Source organism: Zootoca vivipara, chromosome 2 (assembly GCF_963506605.1).
Source record: "Zootoca vivipara chromosome 2, rZooViv1.1, whole genome shotgun sequence".
Classification (NCBI taxonomy): domain Eukaryota; kingdom Metazoa; phylum Chordata; class Lepidosauria; order Squamata; family Lacertidae; genus Zootoca; species Zootoca vivipara.
In genome coordinates, this window is record NC_083277.1 from 99,719,956 (window position 1) to 99,744,403 (window position 24,448).

The 24,448-nt window shown below is 45.3% G+C and overlaps 2 protein-coding genes across 2 annotated transcripts; one reads left to right on the forward strand and one right to left on the reverse strand.

Moving 5' to 3' along the window:
- Positions 1-10,514: 10,514 nt before the first annotated feature.
- On the reverse strand, positions 10,515-17,062 carry C2H17orf80 (chromosome 2 C17orf80 homolog). Its single transcript, XM_035104088.2, has 4 exons — positions 16,661-17,062; positions 14,142-15,581; positions 11,241-11,354; positions 10,515-10,702 (listed from the first exon to the last, which is right to left on the reverse strand). The coding sequence occupies exons 2-4, from the start codon at positions 15,571-15,573 to the stop codon at positions 10,689-10,691; spliced, it is 1,560 nt and encodes a 519-aa protein (XP_034959979.1). The 5' UTR covers positions 15,574-15,581; positions 16,661-17,062; the 3' UTR covers positions 10,515-10,688.
- A 1,483-nt stretch (positions 17,063-18,545) lies between these two features.
- Positions 18,546-24,403, forward strand: VCF1 (VCP nuclear cofactor family member 1). Its single transcript, XM_035104086.2, has 3 exons — positions 18,546-18,716; positions 21,164-21,260; positions 24,004-24,403. The coding sequence occupies exons 1-3, from the start codon at positions 18,670-18,672 to the stop codon at positions 24,244-24,246; spliced, it is 387 nt and encodes a 128-aa protein (XP_034959977.1). The 5' UTR covers positions 18,546-18,669; the 3' UTR covers positions 24,247-24,403.
- Positions 24,404-24,448: the final 45 nt, after the last annotated feature.

Consider the following 24,448-nt stretch of genomic DNA (forward strand, 5'->3'; position numbering starts at 1 on the left):
GCCTCATTTAAGTGTGGTGCATTTTTTTGACACTCTGTCCATTAGACCAACACAGAAACCACACTTGTAACCTTTCTCTTTCCTTGAATTACACCTCCCCCCCCAAAAAAAAAGTCTCTCTGGTGGACTTGGTTTTTTCTTTTGAGTGTTTTTGTGTGCAGCGTTATCTCTTCCCTCCTTCACTTTCCCCCCTGTTCCAATCAAATCGGAGATTTCCACCCCTTTAACCTGAACAATGATTTCTACTATGGCCAAGGTAGGGGGGCGGTAAATGATTTTTGTGTTATACTCCCAGTCAAAAGTGTTTCGTTTGTTTGTTTACTAAATTATTTATAGGCTGCCTTTTAGGGCATAGCCCACACAAGCCTGCTCTCAACATCTTGAAAGCACAATAAATAAACAAAGGGAAATCACTGGTTATTTTTTTTAAAAAAAGTTAAAACTGTTACAAAGCCTAACAAAACAGTTAAACATACTTCTATAGAAAAAAGAGGCAGTTTGGAAAAGGGGTTCTGTTTTAACAACCTGCGGGGTAGAAGCCGTGCATGTTGTTGTCGTTTAGTCGTGTCCGACTCTTCGTGACCCCATGGACCAGAGCACGCCAGGCACTCCTGTCTTCCACTGCCTCCCGCAGTTTGGTCAGACTCGTGTTGGTAGCTTCGAGAACGCTGTCCAACCATCTCGTCCTCTTGTCGTACCCTTCTCCTTGTGCCCTCAATCTTTCCCAGTATCAGGGTCTTTTCCAGGGAGTCTTCTCTTCTCAGGGAGTCTTCTCAGGCTGTGCATAACCTCCTTAAAACAAAAAACAAAGTGGGGTTGTGGGGACACATGGACTTAGCTTCTCCATTCTCAACTATAAAGTGTTGTGAAGGTCTGAAGGCCAATTCAAAGTCTGTACAGCTGAATGCACATGGAAACCCCCCTTCAAATCCTCCTGCTCAAAAGGAGGAAGGTTAAGAGTGGCCACTGATACTGGGCACTGGACTGCCACACATCCCCCCCCACACTATATAGTTTATGACCCCCATGCACTGTTGTGAGTGACTGATTAGGGCTTACAGTCCATGCAAGATTGGGGCTTGTCTCCTGCCTTAGTGTATGGGCTCAGGTTCCACTCGTCACAGGAGGAGGGCAGGAAAGATCAGCAGCATCGCACAGCATAAGGTTGCTATCTTGGCTGGAACTTTAGCAACACCTTGACCTACATACGTGTTGTTAGCCACACACAAAGAGTAGACTCCAGGTTTGCACCGATGGCCTACCAAAGCAAACACAAGTGACTTAACCCTGTAGCAAGGCTTTCCAGGAGGAGTCCCCACCTCCACCACCGTGTTCACAGTCAAAAACAGATTTACAGTATTGAGCCCCGGGGAGGGGGGGGGGCTATATAGGTTTTGGGTCATGAGTTATGCAGAGCTGGCGTAATCTAATGATGTCACAGTAAAATGAAACTTGGGACGGCAGCATTCTTTTTGGAGATGTAGAAATACTTGTTGCCTGGAAACCCTTTTATGATGCCTAGGAACTGTACTTCCTCTTCCTTTTAAGAGTTTTTCTCAAAAGCACTGCACCTCTCCAGTTATAAGCTTGCATCTCCTTGGGGCGAGAGACTCTAGCTCCTTTCTAGCACCACATTTGGCCGTCTCACTTGTGAGCTGCATCCATCCGTCTGAAGAGCGCGGCGTCCCAGCCACGCGCAGCTGCTTTTGCTCAAGGCGTGACCTTATCTGTCTCACCCACAAGCCCCCAGTTCCCACACAGCCTGCTTGCCTCTTTCCATAAAGAGCCTTTTCAGCAATGCCCCAGGCACTGCACTGCACAGCACAGCACAACACAACACACAGTGTGCGGAACCTACGCACTGCTGGTTTCATAACTTTCTGTCGCCCTGGGAATATTTATTGGATTGTGTCCCCTTCTCAGCACTTAACAGCCTACTGTCAAACCAACAATAGTGCAAGTTTGTTTTCAGCAGATGGATCTCGCAGGGAGTTGGCTTGCCTCGGGTTCCCCTTGTCCTCAGCTCACTGCAGCCTCAAGTGTTTGTGAGAACAGGCTCTGGAGAAAACCCAAGCAAGGGGATATTTCGAATGCAAGCAGCTAGCAGCCATAGTGTTACTGTAAGAGGAAAGGGGGGCAGCGGTGGTGGTGTAGAACGATTAGCACAGAGCAATGCCAAAGGATATTGGTGCCCTACATCCACTTTTCCAGCATTCCAGTCAAGTCCCTGTTTTGCAGGCAAATGCAAGAGCAGACAATGCAGGATCTATCTGAAACCCAGCACTCAATACAATGGAAATGCTAGCCTGGGACACTGATCCATTGTTCTGTGAAAGAAACAACAACAGCGGCAGCTGGCTGGGGGAGGCCCTTGTGCTCAGCTGAATTGTGGCAGGTTCAGCCTTCTGTTTACTAAACAGCCAATGCAGTGGTTTGAGGGAGTATGGTCAGATGAAGGGGAAAGTCCTCTGCTCTACATGACAGGCTTTCCAGTGAAGAGGCAATGCAGGGTTGGAAGTATAGTTTGGAGATGTGAAACACACACGTACACTTTGGATTTGATGCTATGCCACAGGCCCATCTAACTCTAGGGGACAACAGCTTGTGTCCCCTGTTTAGGATAAATTAATAGAGATTGTGCTCTCTTCAGCTTTGACTCTGTACAACCAGTTTGCAGGAAGTCAGTATACTCCCTCAATGGCATTACTTTTGTGGTTAGGAGAGAAGTCGAGCTTATTTCTAAGTTACAAGGGATGTGAGCAGGCAGTACCTTGCCAGCAGATGTTTTCACACATTCTTTCAAAGAATGGAGGAGCGATATCCTTCCATTCCATCTTCTTCATGCACATTATTTTTAAAGTTGGCACAAACAACGGTTAGAGGTGGATAACAACTGTGGAAAAGGTTCTCTGCATACCCACCATCTGTTGCCAACTTGGGAGTACTATTGCAGACTGAAAGAAAAAACATCCTCCTCTTCCATTGACACTTAGTGATCCGGTCCTTAATTATGGAGCTCTCACCCAGGAGTAGTGGCGAAGTATACCGGTGCATTCAAAGACATCACAGAGTCCTTTCAAAATGCAAGCTCTAGGACAGGCATCCCCAAACTTTGGCCGTCCAGATGTTTTGGACTACAATTCCCATCATCCCTGACCGCTGGTTCTGTTAGCTAGGGATCATGGGAGCTGTGGGCCAAAACATCTGGAGGGCCACAGTTTGGGGATGCCTGCTCTAGGAGTTACCAAATTATACCCCCCCCAAAAAAACCCAACGTTCCTGCAATGAAGGTACACTACTTGAAAACTTCGCCAAGGACCTAAATTAAACCTCTTTCCACTGCTGCAATTTTGTCTGTCTTAGTTTGGAAAATGAGCCCTTTTCCATTTTTGGTCACCCAACCAGACAACTGTGGAAGGCCGGCAGTGGTTGTTGGGTTTTTTTCAGAGCCAAAATGACCAAAGGAGGTGCTGAAGTTGAAACCTTGTTTGTTTTGGGGTGGGGAGGTTGGCTTTGGGAGCAAAGTAGTGTCATAGTTCAAAGTGGGATTTTTTGTTGCTCAGCTGTGTGTTTGGGTTAGAATATTTTTTTACATATGCAGAGACTGAGGCTGCAGACTTGAAATTTTGACCATGTCACTTTTTCCCAGAGGCTCACTTGCTACCTTAGAGACATCGTCAAGTCAGAAGGCTATGCCCATAATCCCTTGGGTGCTGTGCTGGGTGGAGCATGTACAACTAATGGCCTACTTTGGGGACTGAGAGTTCACTTGGAAGTGGAGCCTCTGACCACATTTGTGCATCTTTAAGAGGCGTGAGGCTGGGCTAGAGCCCTCAATGAGCCATGGTTTGCAATAGATGAAAAGTGGAGCTCAGGACTCGCAGCTCCCCCACTTCTCTATTCTCTGCTACATCCACAGTGTTTTGGCCTTTCCAGGGAGGGTGCACAATGCAGAGCCCTACAAAGAAATGGGAGCAGGGGGTAGGAGGAGGGGGAGGACAAACATCATCCATTGTCTTCAGCATTTGCTTTGCAGCAGAAGGGTCAATGAATAAGACGAGCAACGCCCCTTGTATTGTCCAGCATCAGAGGCAGAATGTCATTGAATACCAGCTGCAGGGGGTGGAAGGCTTGCATCCTGCTTATGAGTTTCCCATAGGCACCTGTGAAAACAGAATGCTGGACTAGCCTGATCCCGCAAGTTCGCTCTTCGGTTCTTGTGACAGCAGCATCACTGAACAAGAAACTTGGGACCCTGGGCTTAGAACTCCCCCAAGTAGCCATGTTTTCTTTGAGCGATCACGTAGACGTACCTGGAAAGGTGGAGCATGGGCAACAGTAGCGAGAGCAGAATGTCAGAGAAGGGAATCGCCGCCGCCATCATTGAAAACACTATCTTCCGAGACACCTGTCGTCTTTAAGACTCATCTGGCAGCATTAACTTGCTGCAGGCCGACAGAGCATAAAGCTTGCAATGGGTTGCTGAGCAGGCAGTTTATGAGAGCACTGTTGTGCTCTCATCTAAATAGGAAGGGAGGGAGGGGACAGCTATATCCAAAAAGGCTACAGGCAACCACCAGCGATGGATGCTTGGTAATTAAGCGACATGCTTTTTTGGAAAACTAGGAACGCCACATCAACTTTACAGTAACACTGTCCTCTTGGGAACCCTTGTTGCCTTTTGCGCAACCCCCACAATTACGACACATTTCTTGTCTTAACCCCCCTAACCATTTCAGTCTCAGTCCTGCCAAAGTTAAGCATTGCTATGTCGCACTGGTTTCAAAGGAGATTTTGGCACACCTTCATATCTATCCCATTGAGATGTTGCTCTTTGCTGCCAATAAATATAGATGGCGGACACAATTGAATAGCTTTTCTCTTTTTGTTCTCAGCCCTACTGTACCAGTGTTGAATCCGACAACGCTCATGTTCCTGAGCAAGGATTGGGGCTTCCAGAGCTGGAAGCAGATGCGAACTTGCTGCCTGAAGCTCTAGCCAAGCTCCCCTTTCGACACAAGAGATAGATGCAATACGTATTAATATTTCCACACTTTTCAAGGGAACAGGTTGCAGTAGGAAGGTTGACGCTCGAGCTGTTATTTCCATGCCAGAGAATTGCCCTGAAAACAGCTTATCAATAATGTTTGATCTTGTGTTCCTGACATAGCATAGCCTCTACCTTTTTAGCACCCAATTAGCCAGTGACCTATATTTTTTGATGCCTATCGAGTCCAAGTGAAAATGCAAAAGCAGTGTCATTTGTTGTCTGTGTCATGAGCCGCAGAGACCGTTCCCTGGGTTGATGGTTTTGGAGAGGCCAATTCTGTCAAAGGAAATGACCTCATTCTGCAGGGTTATAAAATCTCTCCGCCAAATCAGTTCTTTCCTTTCTGCATCCTGTGATGGAGAACTCAATACTATGCAAGGCAGCAAAACTGGTCACTTATCTGGAAGCTTCTTTTAAAAAATTAAAAGAAAAAGGATCAGTTTTAATAGGCTGCCATTTGCCTCTTATCAAATTCTGGACTAGTTACCGGTATGAATAATCTATTACACAGAGTGCGTCCCGGAGGCAGCAGAGGGAGATCCAACTGGGAATTTAATTTACTTTGTATAACTTGTTTTGTTGCAGACACAGAAGAAGCTACCTTTAATCAAAGTTGGTTTTTGCTGATGAATTGGTTTGCTTTTTAGCATCACTGAGCTTTTCCTGCAGTATGAAAAATGTAAGGTGATTTAGGGATGCAATTTCCACTTACAGTGGGGCTTCCAAGTAACGTTAGTTTAACATTGTCAGTTGAACCAAAATATCCCAGGCATAGTAGCCAAGAGTTGCTTGCAACTACAGCCCTCATAAATCCTCCGGCAGGGAACTGTAATACTGTAATGCAGTTTTCATTCTATATTTTTAAAGTACACATGGAGGCCACTTGGTTTTTCAAAAAATCTTCAGTATCAGCAATACATACCTCTCAGATATCCATTTTTAAAAAATCAAAACCTCCCCAGATGCCAGATGTTTGTCATAGTGCTGCAGTTGTGATCCAAGAATTTACACCTGGAACAGTGATTTCATAAAAGGATCTGGAGTCCAGAGAGTACCAGTTAATGGAGAAGTCAAGATGCAGACATCAAAATATGGATAATGGGAATTTTCCACCAAACCATGCAAGGTCCCATAAAGGGTCTTGTCTTCAAGTCTGTGGTAACTAGGCAACAGTGAGAAGAGCAGATGAGAGACTCTTGTGCATGCCTCCTAGAGCTCCACTGTGGACTGAAGGAAATGAAACACACCAGGCCTGGTTTCCACGATGTAAGAACCATGTTCAGAGCCACCCATTTGCATGTCCGCAGCAGCAACCTGTGACTGTGTGTGTATCTTGAAAGCTTGAGCAAGCTGCAGTGGAATAAGGACGTAAAAGCAGTCAGCCCTTCTCGGAATGTTTGCAGCAGAGCTACCTGGCATGCCACAGAAGTCCTAAACGCACTTCCCTCATCTTCTGTCACAGGGCTTCCTGTACATCTGTGGCCCCTAAAAGATGTGTGGAATCACTGCACTGGGAGACCAACAGATAGGATAGAGGGGTGTGTATGCAGGACTTGGGAGGGCCCAAGTACATTTGTGGGATGCATACTGAGCAGAGCAGCAACCCTGTAGCTCAGGATGGTGGAAGGCAGAGTTCACAACTGCACCTTACATGCCATGTCCTCTTATATCACTTTAATAGCTGTGACTCCCCCGCCCCAAGAACCTTGGGGACTGCAGTTTGTTAAGGATGCTGGGGACAGTCACTCTGTGAGGGGGTCTCCTAACATGAGATTGTGGGGTTTATCTGGGGGCCCCATTTCTGGAAGACAAGCTTTGCAAAAACATTTGAGAACCTCGGGCACAATAAATAATAATAATTTATTTAGTAGCAGCAGCTAAAAAAAGCCAATGCAATTCTGGGCTGCATCAATAGGAGTATAGCATCTAGATCTAGGGAAGTAATAGTACCACTGTATTCTGCTCTGGTCAGACCTCACCTGGAGTACTGTGTCCAGTTCTGGGTACCACAGTTCAAGGAGGATAACGACAAGCTGGAACGTGTCCAGAAGAGGGCAACCAAAATGGTCAAAGGCCTGGAAACGATGCCTTATGAGGAACGGCTTAGGGAGCTGGGTATGTTTAGCCTGGAGAAGAGAAGGTTAAGGGGTGATATGATAGGCATGTTCAAATATATAAAAGGATGTCATATAGAGGAGGGAGAAAGGTTGTTTTCTGCTGCTCCAGAGAAGCGGACACGGAGCAATGGATTCAAGCTACAAAAAAGAAGATTCCACCTAAACATTAGGAAGAACTTCCTGACAGTAAGAGCTGTTCGGCAGTGGAATTTGCTACCAAGGAGTGTGGTGGAGTCTCCTTCTTTGGAGGTCTTTAAGCAGAGGCTTGACAGGCATATGTCAAGAATGCTTTGATGGTGTTTCTTGCTTGGCAGGGGGTTGGACTGGATGGCCCTTGTGGTCTCTTCCAACTCTATGGTTCTATGGTTCTATGAAATCAACAGCAAACATCCACATGAGCACATTACTGGGAAAGGTGGAGAAACCTTCCTAGCAGCTAAGGATGTTCTTCCCATAAATTCCCTCCTTGCTGTGATAGACAAGTCCAGGTGGCACATACCTGTCAAGCAAAGCATCTCATCAACCCTTACATGTCACAACGGTGCCCACGCTTGCCTTCTATTCTGGCACTCGATCACCATCTACAGGCTACTGTAACGTACTGCAAGAGGCACGTTCTTTCCCACAAAACCTTCAGGTTCTGAACTGAAATCTTCCCTGGCTTGTGTTATATCCCCACATGGTACAGACACTATTTCAAAGATTAAGATGGCACCTCGACAATGGCAGTTAGGATTTACCAAGCACCTATTCCTCTCACTTTTCTAGCCGAGAGAGCTACAAATCATTTAAAAGCAACAGTTGGCAAAGGTGTGCTGCACATCTAGCAGCAAAAAAAAAAAAAGATGACCAGTTGTGTTCTTATAAAAGAAATGCAGCCCCAAGCCAAAAAGCTAGGAAAATCCTCAGGATTTATATTGCAAGCAGTCATATTAAGTTTCACAGGAACGTGTAGAATGTGGCAATAATATACTTCCTGCTGTTCATCAAGTGCTGGAAGTGAAATGTTTGCAATAAAGACCCAGCAATTAATTGCAGGTGTGGGGTTTCCACAACTACAGATTTATAAAGTGGGAAATAAATCCATTGTGACTTCAGTACAATGATTTAAATCGGCGTCTCGCTTTTGTCTACTCAAAAGGGCATCTTAGCTAGTTATTGGTATGGATTTCTTCCTCTAGAAATGGAACAGTACATTATTGATGTTACTCCTGCTCAGCTTTAGCACACTCTAAAATCCATTATTACTGTAGCACTATAGGCTGCTTTGGGACACTTGGTCAACGTGGACTAGCTGAAACCAAGGGCGTACCCACCATGGGGCAAGTTAGGGCAGCTGCCCTACTCTAGAAGCAGGGCTGGTGGGCAGAGGCGGAGCACAGCCCGGCGGAGCGCAAGTTCGCCATTCCCACCGCGCCGCACCCTCCCTCCAGCTCCCCGGCGCGCCCTCAGGCAAGGCCAAGCGCGGCGGGGAACCAGGGAGCGCGGCGCGGTGGGCGGGAACGCCGAACTCGCGCTCCGCTGGGCTGGGCTCCGCCTCCGCCCACCAGCCCTGCTTCTAGGGAGGGGCACAGCCCGGCGGAGCGCGAGTTCGCCGTTCCCGCCCGCCGCGCTGCGCCCTCCCTCCAGCTCCCCGTCGCGCCCTCTGGCAAGGCCAAGCGCGGCGGGGAACCAGAGAGTGCGGCGCGGCGGGCGGGAACGCTGAACTCGCGCTCCGCTGGGCTGTGCTCCGCCTCCGCCCACCAGCCCTGCTTCTAGGGAGGGGCACAGTCCGGCGGAGCGCGAGTTTGCCGTTCCCGCCCACTTTGTGGCCCCTCCCCTTCCGTGCCTTGGCCCCTCCCCTTGCCCCCCCCTTAGTTTTGATCCTGGGTACGCCCATGGCTGAAACCATTCCATCTTCACTGGTGCTAGAATGCAGTTAAGCCCGAGACTGTGTACACACTATTCATTGAAAGCACTCACTCCTACCCAAACAATCCTGTCCTCGGGTTCTGCTTGTAAACTTCTCTTGGGCACCTGGCTGACCACTGTGAGAACAGGGTGCTTCAGCAGCGCTCTTCGTATATTCTTCCATTTAAACAGTCACCCAGAGACACAAATGGCATAGCAGGCTGGAAGTAGATCTAAGTATGTCAATGGAAAGTTGTTGCACAAGTGGAAATGGATGAGGCTTGTTAGGTGAAACCCACCCACAATCTAGGATGGTGCTAGCCTTCATCCTGCAATATAATTATGGCCGCCAGTGTAATGGAAGGGGCCCATTTACTCTTACAATGAAAGATCTACATTGGCTCCCAGTACGTTTCCGAGCATAGTTCAAAGTGTTGGTGCTGACGTTTAAAGCCCTAAACGGCCTCGGTCCAGTATACCTGAAGGAGCGTCTCCACCCCCATCGTTCTGCCCGGACACTGAGGTCCAGTACCGAGGGCCTTCTGGCGGTTCCCTCGTTGCGAGAAGCCAAGTTGCAGGGAACCAGGCATAGGGCCTTCTCGGTGGTGGCGCCCGCCCTGTGGAACGCCCTCCCACCAGTTGTCAAAGAGAAAAACAACTACCAGACTTTTAGAGGACATCTGAAGGGAGCCCTGTTTAGGGAAGCTTTTAATGTTTAATAAATTATTGTATTTTAATACTTCTGTTGGAAGCCACCCAGAGTGGCTGGGGAAACCCAGCCAGATGGGCGGGGTATAAATAATAAATTCTTCTTATTATATTATTATTACAGATAAGCCACTAGATCTTCATGCCCCCTCGAAGGAAAATGGATAAATAAGAAATAATAATGCAAGGACAAGCTATTGTTATGAAGAAGAAGCCTTGCACTATTTTTCTTTTCAAAGGTTTACATGAGTGTTGTAAAGTGGGGAGGTTTTTGCCCTTGACTAAACTAAATATATTTTTTTAAAACTCTGAAGACAGCTCCACAAGTGTGCAGGTACAGGAAATATGTCTCATCATTAGCAATGTCATGAGTGTGTGTCTAATAACAACCTAAAATAAAATAAAGAATGCATTCAACTGCCACAGTACTAAAGGCTGTGCCTCTGTGGTGTGTGAATGCAAAATGCATTTTAATACCCAGGATAAAAGCATATTAAAACTGGGCTTGGCTAGACCAGATCCACTACAGACCCTCAGCCACAGTTCTTCTCAAAAATGGGGTATGAAAGGTCCAATCATCCCTAAAGAAAAACAGCTGCATTTTAATTCCACTCGGATTCCCACATAAGACTAAAACCAGCTTCTTTTATGCAACCTGCACAGACTTCATATATTCAGAAAAGTAGAAGAGAAATAGTTATTTGCATGTTTAATAGTAGTCAACAACTGTGAGTTCATACTGCTGGAAGTCCTTATGTAGATGTTGCTCCTAAGTAACAAAGACAAAAGTATTTCTAGCGTCTTCTGCAGAATTTTTCAGCTTGTCTTTTTCCTCCCAGAACAAACCTGTGGAACAAGGTCCATACTCTCCGTGCCCACTCCTTCCGCCACATCCTCTCGCATCCTCGCCAGCGGCATTTCTGTCAGCGACTGTGTTCTATCGTTGGGAGAGAACAAAACCCCAAAATTAAAACTATAAAAGCGTGGAGGTTTATACTTCTGCTGCCATTGCATCAATATGTATACTGTAATCAAAAACAATGGGACTTATTTTCAAATAAGCTTCCATACGATTGTGCAGTGACGGAGCCTCTCGTAAAAGAGCAGCAACCTATTTCTCAGCTATGTTCCACCAACGTCTTGTAAGTACTTGCCCCTTGTATTGGGTGCAAAGAGCAGAGACTAAACATCAGTTGCCAACTCCAGGATGGAGAGCACCCCTGGCCCACCACCCTCCATCCACTCCTGAAAGTAGTCTTCTTGTACAAATAGTTACTGATGAGGGGTATAGCTACTTTCTGATTAAAGGGCATTCTTGGATCTGTTTTTGAACTTTCAGTTGCTTAAGCAAAGTGGGGAAAAGTTATCAAGTTTGCATGGTTGCTTTCCTGAACAGCAGGAACCCCACATACCAAAGATCAATAACTCAAGCAACAGTGTCCTTGTCTACGACAAATGCAGAGAAAAGGCCTTACTAATGTGTGGATAGCTCCAGGCATAGCTGAGGACGCAGCCCAGAAGCAGGATGGAGATTCCAGCCACTCTGTTCTTTTTCACGTTGATGTATCTGTTGTAGTATCCATTCCAGGCTGTTCAGGAAGAAAGACAGGAGTGGTTTGATTGTTCTTGTCAGTAGTTTTAAGGGTACAGATCAAGCCTTTCGTTTTTCATGCATAATAACAAGGGCTGTGCAGCCATCCTCAACTCCCCTGCCAGCCAACTGACTACTCCAGAGCAGGACGGAAAGACACAGTGCATGATTCGCTCTCGCATCTCTGTGTTGCTCCAAGCATCCCCTGCAGAGACAAGTCACGGGTGGCTAGCCAAGCAGGCAAATCTTTGAATTTTACATCCATCAGACGCCTTTCTGCCAGTGGAACTAGGAAAGAAAACAGCTAGATCCTCCCCCCTGCCTCCCCAGCAATAATAAACTCCTCCCTTTGCAAGTTTCCACCAGGGTCCCATCCCCGCCCTCCCTGGATTAAGTATTTGGACTAGCCAGTAAAGCCCATTCTGGTTGAATCACTGACCAGTGAGGTTTGTAGGTCAGTGTATTCAGAGCAGCTTGCTTCCCTGTGATGTTCTTCAAGATGGCCCAAGCAGACATTGTGAGAAATAAAATTAAAAAATTCCTTCAGCAGCACCTTAAAGACCAAGTTTTTATTTTAGTATGAGCTTTCGTGTGCATGCACACTTCTTCAGATACACTTGAAACAGAAGTGTCAGACCCTATTGTGAGAAATATTAGACGTGGAATCTGAAAAGAGCTCTGGTTTCAAAACAGCAGGCTGAAATCTCTCCTTGCCCCTTTGTACCACAGCAAATCAATTGAATCATAGAATCATAGAGTTGGAAGAGACCACAAGGGCCATCCAGTCCAACCCCCTGCCAAGCAGGAAACACCATCAAAGCATTCTTGACATATGCCTTGTCAAGCCTCTGCTTAAAGACCTCCAAAGAAGGAGACTCTACCACACTCCTTGGTAGCAAATTCCACTGCCGAACAGCTCTTACTGTCAGGAAGTTCTTCCTAATGTTTAGGTGGAATCTTCTTTCTTGTAGTTTGAATCCGTTGCTCCGTGTCCGCTACTCTGGAGCAGCAGGAAACAACCTTTCTCCCTCCTCTATATGACATCCTTTCATATATTTGAACATGGCTATCATATCACCCCTTAACCTTCTCAATTGGCTGACTCACAAGCAAGCTGCAAGCAGGGGTGCTTCTTCACAAGTAGACCTACTGGCAGTAGAATGGGCTCTACTGCCCATTCTACTGCCTATGGAAATTGAGCCAGTCCAGTTGCTGGGAAAGGCTTCATTTCTAGTGAAAGGGTATGGCTTGCCCAGCAAGTGATCTACTCACAATGAAGTACCCTTCCTGCCAAATCATACAGCAGGCAGAGTGCTTATCGTGGCGAGTTTTGCTGCTGCAGGGCAAACAACATAACAAAACCTTCTGAGCAGGGGAAAAGAATGGCTTCTCTCTTGTTTCCTGGAAGAAGGATGGATTTATGCAAACCAGCTTCATGGTAAAAACTAAGGTGTTCTGGTTCCCAGTATAGCCTACAGAGCCTGAACTTGAATGTAACATTGTTCAAGGTTACATTGTTCACACAGCTCCCCACAGCCCATCCCAAACTACCACCACCTTTTCTAAACATCTGAAACGATTTTTAGAACCTTTGGAATAAAAAAAGTCAGCATGGCCACATATCCAAAGCAACCTGAGAATATGCTGGCACTCTCATGCACCCTGCTATAAATTAACTGGAGGGCATGTGTGAGGGCAAAACTACAGCTTGCAAGACACAACTTTCTACATTATATATATAAATTGGCTTAATAGCCATTTCCTTTCTGCAGGGGATCCCAGAAGCCATAGCTCTCTGAAAGGGTGTAGGAACATCTAACATTCTCAGAAGAACCCTCAGCTCCCAGGGATTCTTCAGGGAAGGTGCAGCTGTTAAACCTGTACGAAACTGATCTACGGTACTTCTGTAGTGTATACTGCCTGAGAGTAGCCTGCAGACAGTTAAAGGAAGTGAAAATTAATGCAATTCAAAAAGAGGCTAGTGTGCCCAAAGCGCTCAAACTCATCTTTGAACTAAAAGAATCTTCAAACAGGAAAAAAGGAAAAGAAAACAGCAAGGACCCATGAGAAGGGCTCCCAGGAACATGGGCTACACATCCATGAAGTGCTGGAACTGAGGATTGGGTGCGGGGGAGGAAACAGACTCACTCACCCAATTCAATCCAAAGCAGATCATGACTTGGATCAAATCAGTGGTCCACTTCAGAATCCAGTGTCTACTTAATTCCTTTACGAAGCCATCCAAGCGTTGTGTGCCTAGTTCAACTCCTCCAAAAATGTATGTGCACTCAAAGTATGTGGTGCCCAAGGAGCCTTGTGCATTAGCTGCTCCAGGCTGTGGGTGGCTGGGTACCCCGTTTTGAAAAATATATATACGAAGATTTATTTATTTTTTAAGAGGAATGAAGGCAGCACACAACCCTTGGACTGCCTCATATTACTTCTTGTTTTTCTGCATGGATTTTAAAGGATTTCCCATTTAAACCTACCCAGAAAGGGGCTGAAATGGGCTTTAATGGACCCATTCTTCTTACCAGGGCTTATGAAAGCAATTCAAAGAAAGGGAGAAGCAGCTGTGTTCTGATAGGTCTCGACCATTTCAGGATTTTGATGGCCTGGGATTTTAAAATCAAATAAAATATGCCCAGAGAACCAAAAGACTCTATGAAACAAGGACTGTGTACAGTGTGTGCGCACCTTCCTCTTCCTACAGCATTAACCATGCTGGGTAGCAGCATGAATTGTTCTCTATTAGAAATCAATATTTAAAAACTTCCCCTTTTACCTTGCTGGCCTTCCCAAGGGAGACGGAGTACTTTAGCTTCCGGGATTATTGTAGCCCACTGAGATGGCCTCTTTGAAAATAAACCTAGCCCACGATAATTAGGATACAGTTCTGGAAACCACTCCAGTCCCAAAGGACTTAGGCGTATGCTTCTATCAGGAGGTGTGAGCCAATGGGCAGTAGGCATTTCTAACGTTTGGCGTGATGGTTGGCTCACATAGATCCCTGTGCCTTTATCTCCTATAGTCACAACAGAACGCAAAGCAATATCTTTTCCCAGACTAATTAAGTGGTAGTTAGAAGTTTCATTATGTCTTTCTCTGAGGGCTTCTGTAAATGAGGGGTAGAACTTTGATTTGAAACTGATGTAAACTGGAGATTCTTTCTGATACCCCTCCCCTTTGAAACATACAGGATTTTCTTCAATTGTGCTTTTTATTCCTGCAGCCAGCTGAAGAGGAGTGTTGGAGACTTGTCTGCAGTTGTCCATACAACGGTCATCGGAAGTATGTGCTTTAATTGTAGTCACATTCTTTTTTGTCTCTCCACTCCAAATGTTCCCTGAAAGTTCAAGACCAGAAGTGCTCTTTCCACCCACAGGTTCTGTAACAATTTGCTGCCCATCAGCCAAGGCAATCTCTGCATCTCCAGATGGCGATTTTGCAGGCCAGCATCCTGCCTTCTGGTTGCCCACGACAGCTTTATTTAAAAGGATATTCTGAACAGATGATTCACACTTGTTCCTCAATATCCTCACACGATGGTTTTCTATCACTAGTTCTACAGTATCAATAAATCTCTGAGGAATAGGTTGAACATTATCAGTGACAGAATCTGGCTTTGCAGATGCTTCTTTCCTTTGCCTCTGTTTTGTAGAATGATTAGTTGTCTGGCTAGGTCCACTAGGAGATTCTGAAGTTGATTTTCCATTCTGATTCAGTGGCTTTAAAGTGAGATTGGATGCAGATTCCTCTTCATTAGGGGTAGGTTTCCTTCTGCTTTTCTGTCCTGTGGGTGACTTTTTTGCAAGCTTTGTTGCTGAAAACACCTTTTCAGCTGATTGTGTTCCAACATCTTCTGAGGCTCCTTGATTTGTGCCTTCAGTTTTGTGTGCTTTTTCAGTAGCAGACTTGATTTGCTTTTGTGCATCCTCAACCGAATGCTGATGGCTGCATCTTGCTGATCCAGGTATTTCCTGTGGTTGCAAGGAATGTGTTGCTGCTTTTGCTTTGTTTTTCTTATTTTCTTTTTTGGAGGTAGTTTCTGTGCTTTTGATCTGCTCTTTCTTTTTCCCAGCTTTCTTGCTGGGAGGCAAAACATTCCTTGAGTCTGCATCTCCCGCCATCTTACAGTGAGGCAGGTGAGACTTGAGCCGTTTAAATGGCTTTTTGCAGAAGGGGCAAGCTTCTACTCCTGAAGTGATACCTGCCATTTTTCTGCCTGCAGAGGAAAATAAGACAGCATGGATTGGTAAACTTTCCTACATCGCTTCATGAGGAAAGGAGTGAGTGTAGGAACAATTCTAATGGAACTTATACCAGGTGCATGTATTTTGTGTGTCCCATCTGCTACCAGTTTTATTTCTGTATTTTTAATGGATCTTTTTATATTGTTTTAATTCAATTAGGGTTTAATTACTTTTTAATGACTTTGTTTTTCTATTTTATCTGTAAGTCACCTTGAATCCCGGTCTGGGAAAATGGTGAGTTGTAATAATAATAATAATAATTTCCATTTTACATGGAAATAAAATTAGTTGTGACTTTTTAAGAAGATTAGTTGTGATTTCTTAAAAAGTCATGATTTAAGATACATTTCTTCCATAAAAAAATACTCCAAGGAACACAATTCTTCCTATTACAGTGGTACAGTGGTTGTAGACAGGATCCGTTCTGGAGCTCCAGTCAGATCCTGAGGTTTCCGCAACCAGAGGGACCGCTTCTGTGCATGCGCGCAGCATGGTAGAGCGCTTCTGCGCATGCGGAGAAACACATGCAGTCCAACTACAGTTTAGCAAAGTCAGGGTTTAATCAATTGGTACAATAGGGCTGAAACAGGGATGCTGTTTTCATGAACAGAGAGTTGTAGTTCCATTTAAATTAATGGATTGGAGTGAGTTGATGATCTAACTGTAAAACATCGAAAAATCCAGCCTTTCCTGGTAGGAAGATGTAGTGGAAGGGAAGCTTCCTTTGTTCAATACCGGCATTGTCTCCTTTCATATAAAAGTAGTATTCCTAGACTTAAATGATGGGAATTTTAAGCTTCTAGCAAGAAGGAGCTGTTCTCTCAACTTGCAAAGCAAAAACAAAACACCCCACGCCCCGCAATCAGGAAACGAAAGTTCGGGACGCTTTCATTCATTTGCCAGAGGCGAAAAGGAAAGCAAGTTTTAACTTCTTAATTCCCAGGTTGCCTTATAGCCGAGATCAGAGACAGAACTGCTTAGTGATCTGTTTAAATCAGTTCTCACTACATCAGGGCTTGTGCAAACTCCACGCCACTCCACCTCCCCGTACCTCGATCAATGAAGGTCTAATTCTGCAGCTCCAGAAACCGGTGGTGAGCTGTGTCAAATGTTCTCGGCATCGCTCTTTCCCAGCTGCTGCTAGCAGACTTTCCGTAGATAACCATTGAAACTGAAAGCGGGGTTAAATAAAGCTGCTCTTGTTGAAACAGCTGCGCATTGGCCTGGCCATTAGTCACATGAGACGCATCATGCCAAGATAAGAGATCGCAAGGCTGCAAAGTGCTTCTTAAAATGGCAAGGGAAGAAATGCTTATGCAAAACCGGATTTTCTTTACCTTAGTACAGTTTGATATCAGGAGCTTTATTCTGCAGCAGACTATAAATTGGTTGTTGTTTTTTTAATTTCCAGCCAAACCACAAAGAATAAAACCACAAAATAATAAAATGATGATAAGCTTGGAATAGAATGAGTGACGTAAAATATATTCCATAGATGCATATTTGTACCAAACATAGCAAGTAATCATGAAAGTTGCCAGATAAACTCATACTTAATGGGGATTTGCTTTTGTTTCTGCATGGCGGCTCTGTTTGTGATGTATATGACCGCACAATCTCATGATTGGCACATTCCCAGAAAGTGTGTATTTTAAAGTAAATACAGTACTGCGTTATAAAGCTACACACTGACTGTGGTTCATGACAACACTGCAATGTTATTGCCCCACATTGCAGCGTGGTAAGAGTACATTTGGAAGACCCTAGGGTGCAATTGCAGCCTTTAGTGGAGTTTATAACCATCTCCGCTCGCTCGATCACGTTTCAAATGGAGGTTCAGGCTGAGAGTGACTTACGCCAACTCTAATTGTCACCTACTCAAGTCTTTATTAGCAAAACACAACGTCAAAAATCTCCGCGGCAAACCTGCCACAGCCACTATCCAAATTCCAGGAACAAAGGTTCTCCAGCTGTTTGGGGTTTTTTTGGACTACAACTCCCATCATCCCTAGCTAACAGGATGAGTGATGGGGGAGGGAGGCGATGGAAATTGTAGTCCAAAAACAGCTGGAGACCCGAGTTTGGGACGCACTGACCAGTCTGTGACATGTATTTCAAAAGGACTTCGTTCGTTAACAGAACCTGTGAATCGGTGTACCGTAGCTGAAACTACAGCAAAAGGGGAATCCGCACAGAAATGCTACGGGAGCGAGGCGAAGTTAAATTGCTTCCCAGCCCAAAGCTCCATCGAAAGCAGACATGTTGGCCCAAGTAAAAAAAGGTGTATATATGTATATATACGGAAATGTTGCTGAATTATATTTGTGGCTTTAAAACATTGCCGTGGCTCGATCCCGTGTGTTTCCTGAGCCTCCTGGGTCTTATTCCACATGAAAACGCATCTGCAGTGGTATCCCATACATGTCTACTCAGAGGTAAATCCCATTTTGCTCAGTTGGCCCCACTCTCAGGTAAGCGGGCACTGAATCGAAGCCCCGCGGCCAAATCCTGCGCCATTTCCCCTTGAAGCAGGATCCATTGAGCTCAGAAGCATTTACACCTTAGCGGGCAAGTACAATGCTGAGCTCTATGATTGTGAGGAAGGCTATTTATTACTGCGACGTATCCCTCTGACGGAACTGAAACATTTGACCTCCGCACATGCGCAGGACGAGAGGGCGGGGGAAGAAAAGAGTTTTGTGAAAGCGCATGCGCCCGCCGCATACTGTGCAATCACACTAAGCGCATGCGTGCCAGTGGGGTGCGAGGACGGCCTCGGTGTCGCCAGCCAATCCGGTTACTGGGCTGAAGAGTCTCAGAGGCTGGGGAGGGGGGGTAAGGGAGAGCTCTCCCTGTGTTGCCAGTACGCTTGCGCGGGAGGCGTGCACACCGGAAGCGGCGGCTTGTGGTGGAGGAGGAGAAGAAGGAGGCGGAGGGCGGAGGGCGGAGAGCGGAGAGCGGAGGGAGGGAGCTGCTGAGAAGAGATTGTTTGGGAGCGTCACAGCGGGGCCTGCTGGCCTTTTCGGCTTTTGGCTCTGCGAGAAGCGGCTCGGCCCGGCCATGAGCTGCCGGGGGGCGCTGCCAAGCGAGCGGGGAGCTCGGCAGAGGTGAGGAAGGCCGCGGGCGCGCGTGAGAGAAAGGAATGGGCGGCGGTGGGAGTGGGGATTGGGGGAAGGCGGCTTAAGGGGTGGGGGGAGAACGTATGGTGGCCGAAGGGGAAAAACTTCGAACGGCAGGGTGGGGGAGGGGCGGCGTCGGCATCTGCAGCTGGGGGAGGGGAGACTGCGTTGGCTGAGGCGCAGAGGCGGGGAGAGGCTTCCCGTCGGGGAATTGATGGACGGCGACTACGGAAAGGGCGGCTTTGGCCGGGGGGGGGGGGGAAGGACCCAAGAAATCACCTGGCAACGTTAATTGTGATCATGGCTGGTCTCGAAAGCGCCCCTCTGCGAAAGAAGGGGGTTCTGGGTCACTTGAAGGAGAGCCGCCTTCGGTCTCGACGCGAACCAGGCCCGGCAGTGGCCATTTTAGCGAAGCTTTTTGACAGGGCAAAACAAATAAATGGGCATCTTTTCCTCCCCCTCTACCCCACCTCTACGCGTACACGATTTCCCCTTACATATACACTCGCCCGCTCCCTGCCGCCGAAATTTAGGTTGCTGACCCTGCAATCCTGATCAGCTTTACTCAAAAATATGTCAGTGTGGGGAGGAGGGAGGTATTAGTCGCTTCCAAATTCTTTTTGGAAGGGTCGCAGCATAGATTCCGTGCGTTAGAATGGCTCCTACGTTTATAGCCCACCCTTCATCCGCAGGGGTGCCAAACTTGGATAAAATATTGGGGAGGGGTGAGAGGTAAGCCCCGCCCCACATAGTTGATCACAAGATGTGGCTTATGTGCACCATTTGAATGACAATACTGTACAGTACTCATAAACTTTTTTGGGGGGTTGTCCCCTCAAATATTTTATGGGGGGGTCAAAGGGACCTCAGCCCCTAGGAGTTGGCTGCTATGTTCCTCAGTCTTGCTTAGGATGGAATATGTCATTTTCCTGCCCCAACCCTCTCTTTATATTTGCAACCACTTTGTGAGGTGGGTTTAGGCTGAGAGAAACACAACTGGCACAGAGTGGCCCAGTGAGCTGAGTGGGGTTTTTGAATCTGCATCTCCTTAAGACTAGTTGACCATGTAAAGCAGGTTTTGTATTAGCCCTATATTGCAAATGAGGGGCTGAGATTAAAAGGCTAGTGTTAGCCAAAGGCCACCTTAGTTCATGGCTAAGGTGAGATTTAAACAGGGCACATGATTTACACTTGTGCAATGCAATCCTGATTGTGTTTAGCCACTTTGCTACTCAAACTTTATGTTCCAGGGTTAGTTAGGGTTTGAATTCTGTAACTATACACCATACATAGTTGTCAGCACAGTTCTGTTATACGGAGTGTTAGGCTTCTCATAAAAAATGCAGAAGTCTATTTCCAACTGCCATGTATTTTTGTGCCTTGCCATCCTGCATAGATGCTACCGGTATTAGCAGTTTGGAAAAACAGCTGCCTGAGGTCTTGTGTCATCACTGGTGTGTGGCTATTCAGTGGGATAAAAAGAATGAGGACGTGGGTCTAATCAATATATTAGTTTTCTGATAGTGTCAATAATAGTTAAATGTTTGTAAATTGTTAATAAGCTTTCCCCCTATTTAGCAAATTGGTACCATGTAATGTTATAACCTAATCTCATGGGATAATGCCATAAGAGCATGGATAAATAATATCCAAAACTGAATGGCAAGCTAGCCAAATGGAATGTATGTTTAATGATCTTTGGACATTTCTACCCATCAAGGTCCCCACATTGGCTTTTGAACCATTTGCTTTACATTTCGTCAAAAAGTGTAAAGCTACAGTTTTGCCCAAAATGCCACTGTACTCTGGAATCCACAAAATGGACAAAACGGGGCTTTTGTTGACGATTGAATCAAGCCCTTCAGGAAAAGTGAATATACCCATGAATGAAGGAAGATGCTTCCTGTTAGACTTATTTCAATGTTTCCTACAACCTGACTTGATTTTAACTGCTGACATAGATATATATACTGATGTCTAGTTGAAGGCCATAAACCTGAAGAACATAACCGTTCTTTAATATAGCCAGATGTCATTCAGAATACTCAATGGCTAATTTTTAGAAATGGCTGTTGCTTGGAGAAATCTTGAATATTGTACTGAGATCCTCAGTCTGGGAAGGACTAGGATGGTAATTTCAAGAGGTGATTAATTGTTAAAGGTATTTCCTTCCAAGGTTTCACAGAGTAGTAAGGTGAGTAGTGAAAAAAATTATTCAATTAATTCAGGTTGCACTACATCCTTTGATACTGATCTCTTCTGGGTTTAATGTCTGACTCCTTACTAAAATGGGCAGCTGAAGAAAAATGTAAACACTGCAAAGCAGTTAAACGAGTTGTTGGTAATTAGTGCAGGAGCTGTAGCATTTTTATTAAAGTGTGCTAGGTACAAGGAATGAAACTTAATCTCTGCTGTTCTTGCATTGTTTGTTTCAGGAAGAGGAGACGAATTGGCATAGAGGAGGATGTCCACATCCCACAAACAAAACGCAGTAGCCAAAATGCTGTTTTTCATGACTCCTGGGATACAGAGGTAAGATGTGCTCAACTTCATTGCTGAGCTGGTATTGCTTTGGGAATTCGTGTCTAATCAACTGATGGGGAGTGTTTAAACAATAGATATATGTCCAGATGATCAGTTCTGATTTGATTACTGTGAGGAAGAACTTGATCCTGCCTTTGAAGTTGGTTTAGAAACCCTGAGTGTTTAAATAAGAGATGTGAACTATATATTCATTAATTGATTTAGAATACTTACATCCTGCTTTCAAGCTCTAAGAAGCTCTCAAAGTGACATATAAAAGATTCTTACAATGTGATCATATTCACAGGTAGCATCAGGAACAGAAATAACATGGTGTCTATATAGTGCCAAGATTGTTCAGACATTTCTGATTTTGTCCTTGGTCATCTTTGGTTTCATCCTTTAGCAATTTCCTACTAGGCAGTAGAACTCACTGAGATAATCCTGAAGTAAGGGTAGAGCAGCTTAAACACTCAATTTACGATGGAACCAGGGGTTCTCCTGGCTGGCAGTTACATATATACAGAACTAGTAGTCATACCTCAGGTTACATGTTTTCATGTTCCGTCTCGCAGCAGCCCAGAAGTACCGGAACGGGTTACTTCTGGGTTTCGCCGCATGTGCAGAAGCACTAAATCGTGCCATGTGCAGACGCGGTGCTTCAGCTTGCATCAGTTCCGTGTTACAGACGGGCCTCCAGAACGGATCCCGTCCATAACACAAGGTTCCACTGTACTTCATGTTTTAAATATAATTAACACAAATCAGAAATCTGTCATTCTCAGTGCAGCTGGTAACGTTATCATTTTCCAAAAGCTGCCTATATTTGTACTGCACCACTAGTCTTTTGCGTTCAGCCACGCTCTTGAATTCAATGTAAAAAATCTTGTGGTTGGTGTATTCAGGGCTTCTATTCAGAAATCAACACTTATAAGACAAGCTTATACTGTGTGTCATAATGATTCAGGGTTTAATATGCTGGAACTTACCTTCTGATCCCAGGCCTGTAGAGTCCAAATTAAGCAGGTTTTGTGTATTTATGGTTGGGTGTGTGTAATTCCTCAATCACTTGAAATGTGTGTGCCTTGTTTGGTAGAATTGGCTATGGAGCGATATAATGTAGAAACATTGGTCTGCTTTTAGATACAGGTGCAGGTGCACATCATTTGCATTGTATTATACAGAACTGTATACTGCTATAAATGAACTTACAAGTTGTCTAGCAATTGCCTTTCTACTGTACAGTATGCCTGCAACTTATGCGGGGGGGGGGGTTATGTTCTGGGGGTTGCGCCTAAAGCCAAAATCATGTATAGTCAAAACCCAATGGGTTCAATGGCAGGCAGGATTGCCAACGTCATTTCCCCAGAACTCTGCCCACTTTCTATTTTTGGGGTTTTTTTGCCACATGTGAAAGCTGAATGTGCACAATTTAACTGCATGTAAGTTGCAGGCTTACCGTTCAGTACTTAGTTCAACTGTTCAGTACTTATTTCAAAGGTACTGTAAAAACACTGAGATTGGCAATTAGTTGTCTAGTGTAGGAAGCATAGAAGTATGATACTGCAGAAATAAATATGGCAATTGAATTATTGAGGAAGGAGCTGCAGTAGGCGAGAATTTGCTAAACCAGGTGCATGAAGTAGGCTGAAAAGATGATAGGTGTGTGTATACACCAGCAGTGGGGAAGCTCTGATCTGCCAGGCCTCCTTATTTAGTGCATGAAGCCACTGTATGAGGTTGGGGGCAGCTAAAAATGCAGCTAATCCAAAAGGCACCACTGTGCACAGGGCTTTCCAAGCACTGATGGTCAACTGATGGCCAATTTCAAACTGTAGCAGGAAGAACAGGTCACCCGACATCAGGTGGGTAGCTCTGCTGGGGTAGGGGGAAGAAAATGATCTGGCCAATTAATTGGTCAGATCCAATTTCTCACCCTGGTATAGACTCACTGTCCATTTTATGCATGACTAACTTGTAGTGAAATGGGCATTTCCTTCCTCCAAGAGCAAGCTTTGTTTATACAAGTAACATAATGCAGATTGATTTGTGCAAAAAGTGATGTAAAGATCTGAACACTACTTAGGAGACTTGAGGCTACATTGTGGGGTTTTTGTATTGTTTTTTGCATTTCCTGTAGAATGGTTTGATGCACAAATTAAAGCAGATGGTTATTTCAGACAATTGTACTTGGTTGTAATAGTGTGAGCAAAATTGAAATGCCTGTTGCAGTGGTACCTCTACTTACGAATAACTCTACTTACGAATGTTTCTACTTACGAATGGAGCTCCGTCCGCCATCTTGGATGCGGTTTAGATAGGGTTGCTTCTACTCACGAATTTTTTCTCCCAATGCATTCCTATGGGATTCGACTTACAATTTTTTTCGACTTGCGAATGTGGGTTCGGAACGCATTAAATTCGTAAGTAGAGGTACCACTGTAATTACCTTTGGAACAGGCAATAGGGTAATACTTGGGGTTTGTGAAAATGCAGCCTTTTGTGCCCTTCTTAGTAAATAGGGGAATTAGCTAAGGAATATTAGGAATATTATTATTTAAATGTGTTTATGGCTATTAGCACAGTTGAATATGCAATTTGTCAGCTAGCGTTCACTAAGAACAGGATGATCAGGTTACTCAGCTAACAGAAGGGAGCACTGTCCAAAAAAAAAATATCTACTTGAGATGTGTAAATAACAATGGCTTAAAAGTAAGATGACGTTCATTCTTGTCCATCTTCTGTTCCATAGTCCTCCAGCAGTGAGAGCGGGAGCACCAGTAGTTGCAGCAGTAGCAGCATCAGCAGCCCTGACAGAGCTAGTGGGCCGGAAAGCAGCCTACACCACATAATGCCAGGATCAAGTCCTGTGACCCCTCCTCAGTCTTTCCATGAGCAGTCTGCACTATGCCAAGGTCCTTACTTCCACATCAACCAGATCCTGAAGGAGGCACACTTCCATAGCTTACAGAGCAGGGGCCGTCCTCCCACATGATGAGCCTAGCAGTTCCCTGCCTTCTGTGAAGGGGGACAGCACTGTGTGATGGGGATATTTCAACTTAAAAGTTTGTTAAAATTGCACAAAATGCCTGTTGCCTTTTCAGTCTGTATTTGGAATAACAGGTTAACAGGCAATTGTTTACTTGTGGTTTGCTGCACTATTGCAATGCAAAAGGGGCTTTGGAGCAATTTTTATA